This window comes from Rhinatrema bivittatum, chromosome 1 (genome assembly GCF_901001135.1).
Source record: "Rhinatrema bivittatum chromosome 1, aRhiBiv1.1, whole genome shotgun sequence".
In the NCBI taxonomy this organism is placed as follows: domain Eukaryota; kingdom Metazoa; phylum Chordata; class Amphibia; order Gymnophiona; family Rhinatrematidae; genus Rhinatrema; species Rhinatrema bivittatum.
In genome coordinates this window covers 620076868-620097799 of record NC_042615.1, presented here as the reverse complement: position 1 = coordinate 620097799, position 20932 = coordinate 620076868, and the positions used below count along the sequence as shown (strand labels likewise).

The 20932-nt window shown below is 42.9% G+C and overlaps 1 protein-coding gene across 1 annotated transcript in view; it reads left to right on the top strand.

Moving 5' to 3' along the window:
- Positions 1-20932, top strand: part of YTHDC2 (YTH domain containing 2) — a 237604-nt gene that overhangs the window by 200084 nt on the left and 16588 nt on the right. The window contains 1 exon segment of the mRNA XM_029571517.1: positions 9713-9916. Coding sequence (XP_029427377.1) covers positions 9713-9916 — 204 coding nt within the window.

Genomic DNA, 20932 nt, shown 5'->3' with positions numbered 1-20932 from the left:
GTATCCATCGCAACACGGATTTCGAAAACACTACAGCACGGAGACATTGCTCCTCTCTCTAACAGATAACATTCTAAGAGGTTTTGATAGAGGGTAAACACTATATTCTAATAATGCTCGACCTATCAGCAGCCTTCGACACAGTTAACCACAAAATACTACTAAATAGACTAGAAGAAATCGGACTACAAGGCAAAACATTAAACTGGTTCAGCTCATATCTAAAAAACAGGTTTTTCCAAGTTCAGATCAATAACACATTATCAGAAAAAATCAACCTCAAAACAGGGGTTCCGCAGGGATCAGCCCTGTCTGTGACCCTTTTTAACATATACATGCTGCCATTATGCCACTTACTGGCAGGACTAGGAATTATACATTACATTTATGCTGACGATATCCAACTAATTCTACCTATAGATGACACAATAGAGAAAACATTAAATCTAGCTAACATGTACCTAAGCATTATAAAACAACTACTGACACAAATGGAACTTGTTGTTAATATTGATAAAACAGAATTTCTACACCTAGAACGGAAAAATACTGAAACCAGCCAAACTTCAATAATCCTCAAAGACAACCAGAAAATTGAACTAGCTGGAAAAGTACGTAACCTTGGAATAATAATGGACCCTGAAATCAATCTAAAACAGCACATATCACTAAAAGTAAAGGAAGGATACGCAAAACTCATGGTACTCAGAAAACTAAAACCACTACTAATTCAAAATGATTTCCGAACAATTCTACAGGCACTAATTTTCTCCAGCACGGATTACTGTAATGCCCTGCTGCTAGGACTACCAAATACTACGTTAAGACCACTTCAAATACTTCAGAACACAGCAGCTAGAATACTAACCGGAAAAAGGAGGAGGGACCACATAACCGAAACCCTAGCGGAACTACATTGGTTACCGATTGAACACAGAATTAAATACAAAACCCTATGTACCATCCATAAACTAATTCATGATGAGAAATCAGACTGGCTAAACATAGCATTACGGGTACACGTGCCACACAGAAATCTTCGATCAGCAAATAAAGCACTCCTAACCATCCCGTCAGTTAAAACAGCAAGACTAACCCAAGTGAGGGAAAGGGCCTTATCATTAGCAGGACCCACAATTTGGAACACAATGCCTCCAGAGATCAGATTACAAAGTGATCTCAAGGCATTTAAGAAAAGTTTAAAAACATGGCTTTTTAAACAGGCATTTTACAAGGAGACGGGAGAATAGAAATTATTCAGGAATAAGCAGATAAACACCGACACACAGTACTTATGACAATACAGTAGAGTAGTCTATGAACCCCACATCACAACTAGCATATTGATAACACTCTGGGGTAGATTTTATAAAACAGCGCGAGCGCGTACTTTTGTTGGCGCACCAGGCGCAAACAAAAGTACGCTGGATTTTAGTAGATACGCGCGTAGCCGCTAAAATCCTGGATCGGTGCGCGCAAGGCTGCCGATTTTGGGCAGCCGGTGCGCGCTGAGCCGCGCAGCCTGTCTCCATTCCCTCCGAGGCCGCTCCGAAATCGGAGCAGCCTCGGAGGGAACTCCCTTTCGCCCTCCCCTCACCTTCCCCTCCCTTCCTCTACCTAACCCACCCCCCCCCTACCTTTATCCCTGGATTTACGCCTCTCAGAGGGAGACGTAAATCCACGCGCGCCAGCGGGCTGCTGGCGCGCGGAGACGCAATCCGGGGGCAGTTCCGGAGGGTGCGACCACGCCCCCGAAACGCCGCGTTCCGCCCCCAAAACGCAGCGCCGATCGGCCCCGCCCCCGACATGCCCCCGACACGCCCCCCTCGAAAAACCCCGGGACTTACGCGAGTCCCGGGGCTCTGTGCGCGCCGGCAGGCCTATGGAAAATAGGCGCGCCGGCGCGCAAGGCCCTGCTCGCATAAATCTGGGCGGATTTACGCAAGCAGGGCTTTTAAAATCCGCCCCACTGTATAATAAATTTACCCGTAAAAGTACTTTCAGTAAACTCGGTCATGACCCATTTCTCTAAAAATTATTTTGTCTAATGATATATTGTAACCGAACCTTTGACGGCACCTGTTAGAATGTACTATAGTACACTTTTACTTACATTAAATATGTGCCTACATGTAAACCGTTGCGATGGTATATAACTTAGCGACGGTATAGAAAAGATTTTAAATAAATAAATAATCTGGTATGGCTCTGACTGTGGTCAGAGCTATATTTTGGTATTGCTGGACATCGCAGGGGCATTTGATACCATAGAGTATAGACTGTTGAGGATAAGATTATAAGAACTTGAAGTCATGGATCCATTTCTGAAATGGTTCAAGTCTTTACTGTCAAATAAGTTTCAGCAAATCCAAATATGAAATAAATCATCAAACTGGATGGAAATTAAGACAGGCATACCTTAGGGCTCAGCCTTATCTGCCACATTGTCTAATATCTATCTATCCCTACTATGTAAATTATTAGGAGGATTAGGTTCGAATTATTGCATCTGTGTTGACCATATACAGTTTTTTTATTCTGTCTGCCGTTCCATTTCTACAACATATAAAGAGTTTCAAATTTACTGACAGCCATACAGAAATGGCTATTGCACAACAGACCAGCATTACATTTTCAGAAAACATAATCTTGTTCTCAAGAAGACCTCATTCAAAAATTACCTTCATTCAAATTCAGAGGACCTAAAATACTGATTGCCTCCTCCATCCGTGACCTGGATGTATTCCTTGACACTGGACTATCCATGAAAATCCATGTTCTTAACTTGGTGAAGACAGGTTATGATAAACTTCAACTGTTAAAACAACTGAAGCCCCTGTTTGAACTCGACAACTTTCAAACCGTCCTGCAGTCATTGATTTTTATCAGAATTGATTATTGCAATTCGCTAATGCTAGGTTTACCTGGTAAATTACTTAAAGTTCTCCAAGTTTTACAAAATTCAGCTGCTCAGGTACATAATGATATGACCATATTACCCCTATACTATCAGCACTTCATTGGTTACCAATTCAGTATAGAATTCAATATAAAATTCCGATTTTAATACATAAATTCTCACTAACAGATAGAGTTTTGCTTGGATCAGCATTACACGTTTATACACCTGAAAGTCTTAACATCTGCAAATAAAGACCTGTTAGAAGATCCTATATTCCATAAAGCTCATTTAGGGGAGATCAGGGAGCATAAGTCTCATGTGGAACCTGATGCCTAAATAATGAAGAACTATAATAGATACAAAAATGTTGAAAGAAGGCCTAGAAACATGGTTATATCAACAAGTCTTTGGCGCAACCAACAATTAACTGCGATGTATGTTACCAGGTCTCAGATAAAATGTTATAATTTTGTCACAAGGCATAAGCAGTTTTTCAGGCATGAAATGGAACATCCTTTTTGTGAGACATATCATTTGTTTATATAATGTAATATTTTCAAGATTTGTTTTTAAATTTGACAATTTTTATTATGCCAATTGAATAAACCATAATATACACTCACCTCAGGTGAGAGGAACAACTATAGGAAAACAAATAACAAGCAAAGAATAATGTACATTTATGCCCTCCCTGGTTTTCAAATTTTTAGAGATACTATTTTCTCCCACCTCATCCCTCTCAAGAATAAAGAAAAGTATAGATTATATCAGAATGAGATTAATATTCCAAAATGCCATTTGAGATAACATAAATACTGAGGTCAAAACCATATAGGTCAATATTGGCAGCAAGTAAACTTACAAATTGGATTCATAAAGTATATTGTATTCATATAAAATAGGATATCAACTCTCACCTGTCACTTCTCCATCATGAATCAGCAAGTCGTTGATAACAGCCAGTTTGTGATCAGTTGCCACATAATCTCAAATTTGGATAATCTATTGCAGTGAACCTATTGAGATAGTAAAATGTATCCATTCAGACCAGGACATCTTTTGTAGATGGAGGAGCAAGTTTCCTCCAACATCGTGCAATTTCACATCTGGCTGCTAAGCAGAACTGTTGTGCCAACCATTGAACAGTTGTGTTACTCTTGCCCTCATACAAATTGAGTAATGCTCTTTGTAAAGTACACTCCACCTCCACCTGTAGATCTGTCCTAATCAGCCCAAACACCTTTTCCCAAAAATGAGTGATTTTAGCACAGTTCCACCAGATATGAAAGAAAGTGCCCTTCTCTCCACATTCCCTCCAGTATCTATAAGAACAAATTGGGAGAAAAGTACCATCTTAGCAGAACTTTATAACCATTTTCTAATACCAGTGCTGAAATGGAGCCTTTACTAACATTGAGGAACACCTGATCCAGTTCATGTTCTGATAAACTCAGCCCTAAATCCTCATCCCAGGCTTTCGGTTTAACCACCAACTCCTGGTTTGGGATCACACAGATCTTAGAAATAGTCCCTTTTCCATATCTGCTTGAGAGCAAAGGTATTCAAAAAAAGATTTGCCCATCCTTAATCATTCAAGTACCCTTGCTATAAAAGTGCCGAATTTGTATGTAAAAATAGTTGTAACATAGTACTTTGTCACATATTTTGCCAAAGCACTCCAGGGACATAATTATCCCACCTTCCCAAATCTTCTCCAATCTATGGATTCCTAAGCTCTCCCGGTTTTCTAGTGATCCAAATTCACGATTCTATAACAGTGTCGAGCTGTAAAAATAATCCCTTTTGCCTACAATCAGAAATATCCAGTTTCCAAATCCGCAGTATATTCATCATCTAAGGGGACATTTCTTGTACAGTTCTCCAAGTCTGCCACGTCAAATCCTAGAGAGTCATCTTGCCCAGGAAAAACTGTTCTAGGTTTGCCCACTGTTTTCTCTCCCATTGATGGTGCCAATCTATGATAGCCTTCAGCTGAGATGTCGTAAAATACCAAGAAAGATTGGGAACCCCCAAGCCCCCCTATGTTTTGATAAATACATCACTGTTCTTGGGAATCTAGGAGGTCCTGCTTCTCCATATAAAATCATAAATATATTTTTGCCATTGTTTAAGCATTTTGCTTGATTATATAAATTGGTAATGGCTGAAACAGATAGCATAACCTAGGTAAGATGTTCATTTTGATAGCTGCAATTTGCCCAAACCATGATAGTTCATATTTATTCCATTTAACTAAATCTCTCTCAGTTGCATCCAATAGACTTGGATAATTCAACTGGAACAGAATGACATTGGCCTTTCCAATATACACTCCAAGATATTAGAGTTTAGATTTAGCCCATTTAAAGGTATAACTACTTTTTACTATTGCAATTTGTGCTTTAGTCAAAGAAACACCCAGTATTTCAGTCTTATCAACAGTAACCCTGAATACGGATGCCTTATTAAAACTAGTCATCTCTGCTGTAATCCCTCTCAGGGTGTTAACAGGATCAGTAATTGAAAATAATATCATCTGTGAGCATCAACATTTTATAGCTAACCCGCTGAACCTGAATCTCTGATTATACTATAATCTCTACGTATCCTCTTTGCAAAAGGTTCAAAAAATAAGGCAGCCTTGGTGAGTTCCCCTCTTTACCTTGAACTACATTTACTTTAATACATGCTTTGGGGTGTTCATATATCCTATTAATCCAATTCCAAAATTGACAACAAAACTGCATTTTCTCCAGTGTCCGGAAAAGGCCAGTGAACCATGTCGAGCGTCTTCTCAGCACCTATAGAAAGAACAAGTGGGATAGCTTTCTTCTGAACCTACCAAACCAGGCTGAATATCTTCTGAACATTGTCAGCTGCCATTCTGCCTAGAATAAAACCTGCCTGGTCTGTATGAATTAGGGCATTTATCACACTCTCTAATCTTTCAGCCAACACCTTTCCAAGGATTTTTAAATCAATGTTAATAAGCAAAATAGGTTGATATGACCTGCATAATTCTGGGTCCCTTCCCCCCCCCCTTCACCAGTACCGTAATCCTTGCAGTATTAGCATCTTGGGCAAGATGTTCCTCCTTTCTTAAACAGTTGAACATTTTGGTTAATGGGGATACCATACTAGGCACAAAACATTTGTAGATCCGGGCTGAAAAGCCATCTAGTCCTGGAGATTTTCCTAATTATAAGGTTTTTTAACACTTGCAACACTTCAACCGTTTCAGTTTCTCTGTATTGCCAACTTTGTTGAGTTGGCATCAGTATTGGTAAGTCAGCATCTGAGAGATAATGGTCAAGTTCCCTTTCCTCAATCAACCCATCAGAATTGTATAAATTTTCACAGAATGCACTAACATGACTCCTGATATCTGCACTAGTGAAAAGGAGTTCTCTAGCCTGATCCCTTATTTTCACTACCTGTGTCTGTCCAAGTTGGGTTTTAAGACCTACTCGCCTTATTTCCAAATTCAAAAAACTGTTGCTGCGTCAAATCAAGCTGGTGCACGATAACCCCTAAGTCCAAAGATTGTGAATCCTGCCTGGTTTTTATTAATTTTTGGTCTACCTCCTTAGATAAGGACTTCTCATGCCGATCTTCTACATCCGATATCTCCTTTAATAAAGAGCTCCTATTCTTTTCATTCTCCCTTTGCTAGTAATTTACCTCTTATTACAGCCTTTAAACAATCCCAGAATAGTACGGGTACAGGATTAATGGATAAATATTCATGAATATCTGACTCTATTTGTAAATGAAAACTATCACCATCTAGAAGGCTATCATTAAGGAGCCACTTTTTATTCCCAAAATCATGATCTCCAAAACATACCTCAAGCCATTCTGGAGCATAGTCAAGCCATGTAATATTTCCCAAGCTTACAGACAAACTTCAGGTGTTAAATCTCTGCCCACCAGGAAAAAAATCTATCTGGGAATAAGAAAAATGGGGTTTGGAAAAAAAAGAGTAGTACCTAACCGTTGGATGTCTCACTCTCCATACATCTAGCAGATCCCATTGCTCAAGAAAATCCCTAGATTTAATGTGAACCACTTTGGATACATTTTCTCTACCTGATGAACTTTCTAATTTAGAAATTTAGAGTTTTGATACTAGTTGAAGTCCCCCCTCCCCCCCCCCCCCCCCCCCAAATCAATTTTCCCTCAACCCTGGTCAGTAATGCCACTGATAGTGATTAAAACTATTCTCCTTGGCCTTTATTCAGTGCATAAAGATTTATTACAGTGTAGTTATCCTTACCCACAGCAAAATGTACAATAATGTGTCGCCCAGTTGGGGTATCAAAAACATAGATTTAACTTCACAATGAAAAGATTTAGAGAACAATATGCCCATCCCTGCATACCTTTCTTGCTTAGTACTTGCAGCAAAGAATATCTGGAGATAATGCAGTGATTTCATTCAACTCTCAAATCGCTTTTTCATGTGTATTTTCCTGAAGCAACACAATGCAGGTTTTTAGGCAAGAAACTTCTTGAAACAAAAATTTCCGCTTCTGAGGAGAGTTGACACCCTTCACATTCAAAGAGATAATTTTAAACTCTGCCATGAATAAGAGATACCTGTCTAAATGATGCAAATATGCTGCCCAATGCATCATTCTTTGGACATCCTGTACTATGGAAGTCTTCATAATTCCATTCCCTTTTATACAGCCCTTTCCTCCCCTATATCCATTTATATTAACCTCCCTCAAACGTATCTTATCCCCTGTACATAACTTCCCATCCCTTCCCATCCATTCTCCTCCTACCCCTCCCCTGCCGCCCCCTTACATCCTCCGGCTGCGATACTTCCCTCGCAGCACCACTCATCACTAGAGGAAGTCCCTTACTCCATTCACTATCCCCCTGTAGTAAATACAAAATGTCACACATCTCAGTTAGAAGCAACATTATGGCAAGAACCATACCATGTAAAGAATTGTTTCCACATAAAGCACTTGAAACAAAACAAAAAAACAAAAGCACAGACATAAACTAAAATAAAACTCTCCCCTTCTGATAATCCAGTGATTATAGTAGGTAAGCCACACCCTCAAGGCAGAAGCCACGATCTCAGGACTTAAAGAAATCCAAAGTACACAAATGTCTGCAATAAACAGAGATTGAGGAGAACAAACGTATGCTGTACAGAATAAGGAGGTGCCTTGCCTGCAACCACTCCTGAGCCAATCAGCAGAAATGTCAGAGGAAGCAGGACCTCCTGATTGGCGTAAAAGCCGCTTGCCTCCTTCCCCAGCCTTCTGCAAACGAACATACGTGTCTCTTGAGTCAGTACATCCTTGCTTGGTTGCTGGAACTACTAGGCCTGCTGCTTTCAGTGCCGCTTCAGCTTCATCACATGATCTCGCCCGGCTAGTAACTCCATTAATAGAAAATGCTATACCAAACAGAAATAGCTATCGGTAGCAAACATTTTCCTTTTGTAATATTTTGGTAACTTCCTAGAGCTCCTGCCAACTGTGCAATGTAGCTGGGGCAAACTCTGAGATGGAATGGCCTTGCCATTCCCACACTGGATTTTTCCTTGTCAGGGAGATTATTTGATGGCATAACTGTGGTAACAGACCACTATATCCCGTGGTCTCCCAGCCAACGGTGAGCCCAAAGCCCTGTGAGCCCTTTCTATTAATATCTGAATCTCAGCTCCTGTAGGCTCCACGGTAGCTAATATCACTTTGCTGCTAGCTATAACCATGTGTGCACAGGCCGAGAAATCTGGAGTCTCCGGCACCCCTCTAAACCGAAGATTGCAATGCTGCGACCTGTTCTCTAGGTCTTCCAACTTGTCCTGGACAGATTTTAAGTCAGTCTCCACTCTTAGGAAGCACACTGCAACTGATTAAGATGCTTGGCATGTGCGTCAAACCTGTTCTCAGCCTCTTCCGACCACTTACAAACCCTTGAGAGTTCTTCCCGAAGATCAGCCACCATCTCTACCAGTTCAGATTTTATAGCTCTCATGTCCTTGCAGAGATCACTAAACCATGAGTGAAACTCGGCTCTTGTTGGCATATCTCCATTGGCATTTATCACTGTTTCAGCTGCCTCCTCCGAGCTCACATCTGAGCACTCGTGGGCTAATTCTGAGCTCTCAACTTCATCCTCAAGCGCTGCTGTGGCATTCATAAAAGAAAAGTGCTTATGATCAAGTGCTTTTTCCTTTGCTGTCATCCCGCAAAGGCTGGATATTCGGCAGAATGCTGGATCGAGCAAAAAAAAAAATCACAGATGGCTGGAAAATCAGAGGGATTGCTCACCAGGGGATCAGGAGCTGGAAAGTCAAGCTGCCATCAAGCTCGATGACGTCACTTCCTCTTCAAGATATTTTTAATTATGTATGTTTTGAGTTGCAAACCACCACAATTGATGGAGTAAGCAGTCAACAAATACCTTTTAAATAAATACATATTAAAATAGAGTGTAGCATCTACTGCTATATTTTTAGAATTCTTTTCGAGAAAATAGTGTAGAATTAGGTGCACAATCAGTACAAATTATTAATATTCATATATTTTTATACTGTCCCCATGCTATATTTTTACAAGGGATCTTTGTCCTGTTTGCTGAGATGGCCAGAAAGTCTGCCAGTTATTGTCAGAGTGACCCTGAGAATTTACGATCTAAGCCCTTGTTGTGCTCAAGTAAGCTAAAAGCAACTGGACTACTTTCTAGGGAAAATAATTTTCCCAAAGTAATTGTAATAATGCTGGTGATTTTATAAATAATGCTAATTTACTTTTCTTGAGCTGTATTTGTTTTGTTTTGTAGGGTTCAAAGTCTCCTTCACCAAGGCCCAATATGCCAATCCGTTTCTTTATTCTGAAGAGCAGCAATCTCAGAAATCTGGAGATTTCGCAGCAGAAGGGGATTTGGTCGACAACACCCAGCAATGAGCGCAAACTCAATCGCGCTTTTTGGGAGAGCAGCACGGTTTACCTGGTCTTTTCTGTCCAGGGATCGGGACATTTCCAGGTGAGCAGTCTTCAGAATTAAGATATTAAAACTCACAAAGCACAGAGGGCAGACTGAAGTAAAATAGTCCAATTTTAGTTCAGTAATTTAAAAAAAAAAATCCTACATAATACATTTTTAAGCTCATATTTTCTGGTGCTCTTAGGTAATGTTAATCATTGCTGAAATTATGCAAAATATAATAAGTGGGCACTCTACCGTATTAACTGCAATAAAAAAATTTTTATTATGCTGTCAGAGAGCAAGCGATGTTTTGGTTATAAAATTCAGCTTTATGAAGTCTGAACTGAAGCTCAAAACATCACTTGCTGTGTGATGGTATAATAAAATGCTTCTTATTGCACTTAATAAATTGATGTGCACAAGTTATGAATCTTTTTAATAGAGCCTTGAAACTTGTTGCAGTCAGCCATCCGGTGAACTTCTCTGTGCTTCCATTGCTGTTATTTGAATACCTGCATTGAAATAGAATATAGGTATACTAATTTTAGATTTAGGATAACATGAATTTTAAATGTTTGAGTGACTTTTTGGAAAAAGATCATTTTCCTTTAGAGATAGGGTTGGTCACGTTTTCCCAGTCCTGGGGACAAACTACAGTTAAATGAAGTTTTCAAATGCTACAGCTAACTTGCATACATGGAAGTGACAAAACAAATGCATCCTACACGTCTATAGACTAGAGTATCTACAAAACTACTGTTCCATACACTAAAAGTATTATCACTCAAAAATCTGAAAAATCACGTTTGTCAGACCTTTGTGTATTCAGGCCAGTTCTAGTCTATTGCATGTTTTTCCTGTTTTATTGAACCCTCTTTCTACATGGTTTTACCATTGTCCGGTCTTGTTTTTTTGTCTTGATGCCTTTTCATTTCTCCTTTCAGTTTTATTTTTATTCTGTTCTATAGACGCACACTGTGAAACCTTGGTTTCTAGTTAGTACAGCCTTTCTAGCTGACTCAGTGCAATACATTGATATCAGCTGCTCCCCACCCTTTTCCCCTTGCCTAAAAAGATTCAGCTCCCCTCCTCATACATACACACAACTATAACTACTTTCCCACAGGCAGCAGAAAGGAAAACCACAAATACAGCCTCATGTACAAAGACATATAGACCTCTTTTATATTTCTGCAGTTGCATTGTCTGCCTCATTCAACCCATCCAGCCTCATTTCTTTGCTCTCATAGGGATTATTTGTCTCATATACACATCCAACCAATACCTCTTGCATAAATGTTTCTTGTCTTCCCATCTTCCTCCTTCAGGCTTTTCACCCCCACCTTGGCCCACAGCATGTTCCTTTCTCTACTCTTCACGACTACAGTCAAGACCAGTAGCAAGGGGCATGGTGAGAGCACATCAATTAAAGGAGAGGCAATTCTTTTGCTCTCTGTGTGATGTCTATTGCTGCAGAGATCAGAGCATGTGCCTTCAATGTCCCTGTGCTACTGGCATCTTGCAAATCTGATTGCCTGAAATGATCTGAGGGATAAGGGAGGAGCCACCCCTCTTCATCCTACTATCTTTTTCACTGCTCCAGAGCCTGTCCTCTTCCTGCATACTGGCAGTGATGGTAAACTAGCAGACCTTTTGCAGAGATCAAATTTTATCATTTTATGATTACCCCCCCGAATAAATGCATAATTTGCATCTGCTGCTCCCCATTTGCCGCCAGACATTATTACCACCATCAACACCACTCCCACTACCACTTCTTGTAATTTCTGTACCACAGTTAGAATGCCATGGGAACCAGGTAGTGGAGAGCTATACAGCCCACTAACAACTGAAATTTCTGGCTCTCACGTCTCTTTTTACTACTCTTACAGCTCAATTACCCCTCCTATTGCCGGACCCTGCACAGACACTACAATTCCTGGATGTGGTGCCCGGAAGCTACCTAGCCTGCTGGTGGCTGAGCTCCCCATGGGCTTGGAAGTCCTCTGCTTTCATTTATATTTCCACTCAACCCTGCACAGAGGTTGCAGCTGCTGTGAATGGTGCTATACAAACCAGGCAGCAGGGAGATGCCCAACCTACCAGTGGCTGATTTCCAGGGGGTGGGGGTAACCCTCCAATGAAAAATGTCCTGCTTCTCAAATGAAAAGGTCATCGGGGTGGGGTCACAATAAAATTGAGTCTTTGACCTCCTAACAGCTATTGGCCATCATCATTGTCAAGGCTAAAATTGATGTGCAAAATTCTAACTTGTTTATTTTTATTGTTAAACATTTTTATTGGCATTTGCATATAAAACTACAAACAGCTAGGAGTTGGTGTTTCCTTCATCCCCTCCAAGCCAGTACAGAAGAAAACCAAATAACAATTATTCCCCCCCAGAAATCAGCCCCTCCCTCCCTTCCTCCCTCCTCAATTCGCCACCCCTGAGACTCTGAAAATAGCAGACAGATCCACTTCTCTGAGATGAGATTCTAATCCAAGCTGTTCCAGAGTTCTACACCATGCGATATAATGTTCAAGCATTCAGCAGTCGACTCCGGGCTTTACGTGGAAGCGATTGGATGTAGGGCTCCCGCACTGCAAGAAACTGTTGTCGAGGCAAGCCTTGAGAGGAAAGAGACTCCATATGCTTTAGGGAATAAAAGAGGTTTTTCCAGATCCAAAAAGAGGGCAGATCCACTTCTTGCCATCCCATTAAAATAACTCTTTTCCCCACCAAACACGCCTTTTGAACTAATAGGTGGGTACCAGGATCTCTGAGCCGCAGTGAAGGTATATAGCCAAACAAAAGCCATGAGGGAACAAGCGGTATGGAAATCATCAAAGCAGTGGCTAAATATTTAGCAATTTGAGCCTGAAACCCCTTAATAACTGGGCAGGACCAGAAAACGTGTGCTAGGGTGCCCAGGACCCCTGAACATCGTCCACAAAAGGCAGAGCTTGCAAAACGTTGATGATATGCCATCTTCGGTGAAATATAGGCCCACCCTAGAAATTTAAATTGCAATTCTCGATCATAACTGTTGCCTAAGATCCTCGCCACTCCTCCAAAACATATTCATAGCATAGAAGGGGTCACCACAAAATCGCTGTCTCCCGTCCAGTGATCAGCCAGTATAGTAAAAATCTCCAGGCGCCTCTCCGCCCGTATGTATTTATAAAAAAAAGATAAAGAAGGCACTTTATTGCCCGATAAGAATAGAGCCTCCTTGAGTTTCTGGAACGTACTAAGTTGCAAAAATGCTAAGGGCATGGACTTCAAATAATGAGCAATTTGAAGATGCAGGAATGTGGAGGCGCACCCCTGTCCGTAATACTCTCGAAATTCTGTGAAGGGAAGCAGATAGCCTTCCTGAACGCCCCAAATGGGTGATGCCCAAAGTCCGCCATTCTCTGAAAACCCGTTGTTGAGATCCTGGGGAAAGCTCAGGGTTACCGACCACTTGCAATAAATAAGTGCAGACTCGGGGCACTTGCAATCTCTTAGTCAGTTGAGTCCAGGCATTGCGTATTGGACGTATGTTAGTGGAGTGCGCGAAGAAAACTGAAAGCTTAGTTGGTTCAACCTGAAGTGCATTAGTGAGTGCAATTGGGGCGGACAAGGCCTGATCGGCATCTAGATTGGTGTATGTAGCTTTGTCAAAGATCCAATCTCTACCCGCATACTACTAGCTAAATTAAACAGCCCCATATTGGGAACTCCCAGATCACCCGCACCCCAGCGTGCTTGTAACCATTCTAAGGGAAGGCGTGCCCTCCCTCCCTTCCAGAAAAAGTGATGCATGGATCGGCCTATCAACAACAGATCTTTACGCTTAATCTGAAGGGGTAAATTCTGAAGGAGATAGAGCCAATTCGAGAGCACTACCATTTTGTATAAATGTATCCAGCCACTCAGAGTCAAAGGTAAAGGCTGCCATCTGTTAAGCAAATCCCGGATATGTTGCAACAGATGGGGTACATTCAATTGATACACCTGCCCAGGGTCAGCCGACAAGTAAACCCCCCAAATAACGAATTACCGTGTCTGCCCACTGTAACGGGAAGGAATCCCGCCATCTCTCCCGTAGGCTATCCAGGAAAGCCAGTGCGGATGACTTATCCCTGTTAGCTGAAAGCCTGAAAATCCGTCGAAGCCGTCAATCAACTCCAAAAGTGAAAGAATAGATGAATAAGGGTTCGTGAGAAAAAACAGCAGGTCATCCACAAAGGCTGCGCATTTAAAAATGACATCTTGAAAGTGAATGCCCCGAATCTTAGGTCCAACCTGTATGGCCAGAAGCAGAGGCTCCAACTGTAATAGAAAAAGTAATGGGGATAGGGGACATCCCTGATGGGTACCACGCGAAATAGAAAAAGAGGCAGACCGTTCTCCATGGACAATAATTGTGGCCTGAGGATCTGCGTACAGCAGGTGGACTGCATCATAGAAAAAACCGCCAAAACCCATAGTCCTTAGGACGTAAAATAAATAGGGCACTCACCCTGTCAAACGCTTTTTCCGCGTCAAAGCTAATGGTAAAATAGGGGGTTTGAGTGCACCTACACATTTCCATCGCCGCAATCACCCGCCGTATATTAGAGAGAGCATAGCGTTTACGCACGAAACCTACTTGATGTTGACCCACCAATGACGGAAGAAACATTGCCAGGCGATCAGCCAAAATTTTGGCCAAGAGCTTGTGGTCATAGTTCAGCAAGGAAATCGGCCGTTATGATTCCGGTATCTGAGAATCCTTCCCCTGCTTAGGAATAAGAGAGATATGGGCATGATTCATTTGGGGCGGGAAACTACCTCTAGTGATAAGATTGGAAAATAAAGCCACCCACGGCTCAGCTATCTTATCCAATAAACAACGATAGAATTCTGCAGAGTAACCATCCGGGCCTGGGGCTTTCAAATGTTTAGAGTGGAAAATGGCCAGTTTAATTTTGGAAGTTGAGATAGGGGCATTCAGCACCTGCTGCTGTTCCGCAGTGAGACGAGGCAGTGCTAAAGAGTTACAAAAACGAGCGCAAGCCTCCTCCGACCAGCCCTCCACCTTGTAAAGCCCAGATAATATTCCCGAATTAGCTTCAATATAGACCTAGTATGGGTCTCGACTTGGCCAGACACGTATCGCAGGCCAGCCACATAGCAGGTCCCACGTGAAGATTGGATCAGTTGGGACAGCAGCTTCCCTGCTTTATTGCTATATTGATGTAATCGAAATTGATAATAAAGCATACTTTTTTTTTGCTTTTTGATGAAGTATTTAGCGCGCACTGTATAGAGAGGTAGTCATCTCTCCTAGGTCCTGTATTGTCCTGAAGAAGCCGGATTTTCGCCTTCCGTAGTTGACTAGTAAGTTGGAAGACTTGTTTGTTTAAAACTTTATGACGATGTGCTAAATAAGAGATGATGTCACTCCTCAATACCGCCTTCGCCGTAAACCAGTAAAGGATTGGGTTATCTCTGTGGTCCTTATTCAAAGTTTCATAATCAGGCCATCGGTCTAACAGGCCTGGGCTTCAGCTAAATAGTAGGGGAACCGCCACACCTGAGCCCCTATTGTAGGGGGTGTGAGTTGCAAATCAAGCCACACGGGGGCATGATCAGAAATCACAATATTCTCGATACCGGCCTCACTCACCAAGTGAAAACCTGCTAAAACGTGGCGCGCAAATCTGCAGCTGACACCTTGCATAAGGCACACATATAATGTGTGGAAACAGTGGAAGCACAAACTTGTGGGACACTATGATTACCATTCTCTTACCCCACTATTTCACAATAACCTGTTCCCAGCAGGCCTTCCTCATACAGCTTATGCTCAGTGGAAATCCAGGGGCATTCATTGTATCCAGCATGTTCTCCGACAGGACAGACCTATTTCTTTCTTAACCCTACAAGAGTCCTATCGGCTGTCTTCTGTGGAATTTTTATCCTATATGCAGCTACGACATTTCCTGCTCCACATTCAGCACAGGGGGTTGTTGGCCCCCACCCGATCTCTGTTTGAAGGATACTGTGATTCTCCTAAGTTAATAGGGGGTCTTATATCTAAACTATACCAGCTGCTGACCTCTCATCCGTTTGGCAGACATGCTCACATGGTTGCATGGGAAGCGGATCTTAAGATCTCAATATCCGAAGAGGCCTGGACATCTCTCTTCTCCGCGGTTGCCCGCGGTAATATATCCACCAGGATTATTGAAGCCAACTATAAGACTCTTTACCGATGGCATTTGACTCCAACTAGACTACACCGCTGCTACCCCAGAGTGGATCCCCACTGCTGGCGCAATTGTCGTCAAATTGGAACATATATACACATGTGGTGGGACTGTGAATTCATTCAGCCTCTTTGGTCTTATGTATCCCGGTTATTGTCTGAACTCTTCCAAGCTCCTTGTGCCCTGACCGTGGCACAAGCGCTCCTATTTTTTACGGATGACTCTCTCCCGGTTCCGGCTCAAACCTTCATGCAACAGGTTTGCACGGCTACTAAAATGGAGATTGCTTACCATTGGAAACGTACTCATCCCCCCACATCGGAGGAACTTTTACAACGCCTGGATAGGGCCTGTACTCTTTATCGTCTCACGGCTTTGAAGCACCACCGCCTTGCCAAATTCAACCAAGTTTGGGGTCCTTACATATATTGGAGACCTTTGACTTTCACGACCTAATCATAGGTTGACTTTTCAGTTTTAGGTTTAATCGAATCGTTTACTACCATGCTGATGGTGAATGTGCTGTATGGAGAGATGACTTATTGACTGCTCAGAATTCTATTGCCAACACATAGCATGCGGGGAGGGTGGGGGGGGGGGAATAACTTGGAACACTTTGGAGTTTTCTTATATTATAGTGTGTTATTTAGTGATGCTTACTAGAAAATATGCTGTTCTGCTTGTACATGTTTTTCCTGTTATCACTTATCTATAACAGCAATAAAAAACTGTTAATAAAAAAAAAAAAAAAAAAAAAAAGCATGCCCACTAGTGAGGAAATAATCAATGTGGGAGTGTGTGGCATGCGCCCGCGAAAGGTGTGTAAACTCCTTTTCCCCTGGGTGAAGTGTGCGCCATGTGCAACCAGGTGCAACGTGGTTTCCAAAAACGCGGGTCCCCTCCCGATCCCAGGTTCTCGACGCTTCGCCTGTGACGCGTCTAACTGAGGATCTCTGATAGTATTAAAATCCCCCCTATAATAATTGTGTCCGCTAAATAGGGAAGTAAGTGTTGGTATAGGACCTGATAATACTTAAGAGTGAAATTGTTTGGTGCATAGAGATTGCAAAACACCACTGTCTGGTGGTACAACTCAGTAACCAAAATAAGAAAACGGATCCTTAATTTCTGTGCGAACTTGAACCGGCAAGTTTTTATGAAACAAAATTGCCAGTCCTGCCGAGCGCAACGTTGCTGATGCATAATACAAACTACCCACCCAGTATTTACATAATTTAGCATGTTCCAAATCAGAGAGGTGAGTTTCTTGGAGGAAGCCCGCATCCGTAGCTTTGCGTTTTAAATGTTAGAATCTTCATTCATTTTATAGGTGAGTGAATTCCGCATACATTCCATGAAATTATTTGCGTATGACTACTAGAGGCGTTGGAAAAACCAAGCAATGCAAAGCTGATCTTTCACCAATAGACGAGCTTGAACCCTCCCAGCTGAGGTCCCGACTCGTAAACCAAGAGTTCTGGTAAATATTGGAAGTAACGAAGCAATCACGGAGTGAAATAAAAGAACCGTAATCTGCATATCAGGGACCCACTTATCCCTACAGTCCATCCCAATGACTGAAGGGTGCCGGCCAGAAGAAAAGGAATAGTTATTGAGGGTAAGGTCCACAATGCCCAATATCAGCAATTGTCGCCCCCGGGTCTCCCTATGCCCCGGCCATCAGGCAGCCTCCTCACTCCATTCCCCCATTGGAAGTGGCAGCATGGCAAGCGTTGAAGCCGGATTTTCTTTCCTTTAAAAAAAGAAAAAAAAACGCCCAGTATCTGAAGGTCCAAATAAAAGAAATATCTCACATCTCCAACCCCCGTTCACTGTGTAGAGCTTGTCCGCAGCGTGCAGGGACAATAAACCGGAGTCTCCCGTGCAGAGGGCTCCTTCCAGACCATAGTTCATTCCAGTCATAAAAAAGAGCCCAAACCCCAGGGAGAATCCAGTATAGGCGCCGATAGTGACTAGAGAGATAGGAGATCACCGTTGTCTTCCTATATACTAGGTACTGGCGTATATCCACTCTTAAAGTTTGAGGACGCGGGCGTTCTTGAGGCTGCACAAGTATGAAACGAAAAACAAACCAGGCCAAAAGATGGCCATCCTCCCGAACAGAGTTGGACAACAAACCTTTACTTTGAGGCACTTGAGTCCTGACTCTTGTATTCTGCTACAAAGGCCTGGGCGACCTCTGGAGTGTCCAGCCATTTCACCCCTCCAGGGGTTACTATGCGCAATCGAGCCAGATAAATAAGGGTCGCACGAAGGCCTAGATTAATCAGCTGAGAGCAGTGAGGCGCTTTCGCACGTCGCTGGGTGGAAACTCCCACCGAAAAATCTTGAAAAAGTAAGAACTTCTGCCCGTCCTAACTCAGCGAGCGACCACTCCGAAGGGCTCAGAGAATGTCTATTTTATGGGCAAAATTTAGCAGTTTGGCAATGACTGGTCTAGGGCGCGTTTCATTAACCTGCTTGGGGCCCAGACGGTGGGAACGTTCCACACGCAAAGGCCCATTAGTAGTCGGGAGGTCCAACTGGTCCTGCAACCATTTTTCAAGTATTGCTGGTAAATCTTGATCGCATACAGCCTCCGGTAGACCTATGAGATGGATATTAGAACGGCGCGACCTGTTCTCCAGGTCCTCAACTCTCTGTACCTGTTGAGCCATCGAGGCCTGGAGAGTCGCGATATCTTGCCACGCCGCCACGAGGTTGTCTTGCACCTTCGATACCCGGCTTTCTACCTCAGTAAACCTGGTCTCATACCCGCTGAGAGTATGAGTTAATTCCGCGAGTTGGTCATCAATGGCCTTTAATTCCGGGCCAATCGCCGCTGCCACCTCTGTTTTTATATGTTCCAGGTCCGGTCCCGCTGAGGTTGCCCCCACCGGCAGAGCCGTTGGCGGTGATGGCGGATCCAGGCCTCGGGTTTTGTCACGCTCCCTCTCTTTGTCTTTGCGTATCATGCGCGTCACCATAGTCAGACTATCACGGTCCCTGAGATTGCTGCAGAAGTGTTGTGGATAGTCAAAGTGAAAATTAGGCTATAATAATCGGAGGATGGGGCTGGATGTCCGGGTGAGACACGGAGCTAGGGTGCCTACATCTGTCTTCCTTGCCGGCTCACGTGATCTCTCCAACTTGTTTATTTTTTATATTGTAAGCAGGATTTTGAAACACAATGATAAATCCTTTCTTGGCATTATGTAATCAAAGCTTACTAGAGATTAGGTTTCCACATGAAAATGTGATCCATAGTGTTGTGTGACACTGACTTTTCTAAGTCTATTGCATTGCTACTACCGTATATACTGGTCATTTTGAGATTATTATTTAGTGTTTTACACAGGTTATATTGATGGAACAGAATAATAATTACATTAGCAAAGGTTTGACACATGAACAATAATGCCATTGTCAATTTTTGAGTCCTTGTTACTGCATTTTATCTTAACCTTTATAAACATTCATATATTCACTCCTCTTTCATAAACATCAAAACCTCCATATTTTTACATCTAGCTGTCACAGTGAACATTAATGCAGAGAACAGGCTTAAGAAATGTAATGTAAAATAACGCTAAGGCTCTTTGTTCTTCAGTGGAAAATTTTAATTCCTGTTCATACCCCGGATCAGTCCAGACGAGTGAGTTTATGCATCTCTACCAGCAGATGGAGGCAGAGAACAAAACTTTGAGGCACTGCTACATAACAGAGAAATACTGAGAGACTGTAGGTGGCACTCTTGGTCTCCAGCAGATGGTAGAAGTGCAAATCTGCAGTCTGGAGTTGTTTGAAAAAAAAGGATAAGATAAGAAGAGGATTTGGCTCCCTGAGGTGTTAAGTTCCTTGGTGGGCCATCCCTCGGGTGGACAGGGTGAGCGGAGGGTTGGTAATCCCTGTCTGAACTCGACCCTTCTTTACAGGGGTGGGGTAGATAGCCAGGTTCCTTCTCCCCCTCTGGGTCCTCTCTCCCTTGGTGGGCCTGTCTCCAGAAACAGGGGAATAGTTCTTTCCTCCTTTTAGTTCTGGCCTGTCTCTTTAATTTAGTTTTAAAAAAAAAAAAAAAAAAAAGGAGAGACTTCAAGCAGGGAGATCGGCATCAACGGAGGCTCTGTGCAGGGCTGAGGAGCGGGTAATTATTTTCCTGCTGAGAGGCAGGCAGGAGGGAGAGGCCGAATTGCTTGCCTTCTTGGGGTCGGCTGAGTGCTGAATTTCAGCTCCGAGACAGCGGCATGAGCGATTGCGGAGGCTCTTTATTTTTAGGCCTGACCGCATCTGCAGGCTCAACCGCCCCGACACGCCGGCTTATGCGCTGTGCGGCAAACTTTGCCTTGGCTCCAGGTTGAGGTAAGCACGCCTCAATGCGGCCTCATTTTGCCACAAATGTGCCTTGTGGGGGGGGACCTCGGTGGCATGAAGGTGCAGGTGGCTGGGCCGGCTCAGGCGGGGGGAAGCTTTTTGGAAGCACATACTGAAGTGCAGGCCGCCATTTCTGAGCTCTAGGATTCTCTCCCCACACTTTTGCCTGTGGGAAAGGACCCTGCTGGTGGCAGGGGACAGGGAGGGGCTTGTGAAGAAGCCAATCAGGAATCTTCCTCCTCGGTCCTGGAGGCTTTGTCCACAGGGTTTGTGCTTAAGATCATAAGAAATTGCCATGCTGGGTCAGACCAAGGGTCCATCAAGCCCAGCATCTTGTTTCCAACAGAGGCCAAACCAGGCCAAAAGAACCTGGCAAGTACCCAAATATCAAGAAGATCCCATGCTACTGATGCAATTATTAGCAGTGGTATTACCTAAGTAAACTTGATAAATAGCAGTTAA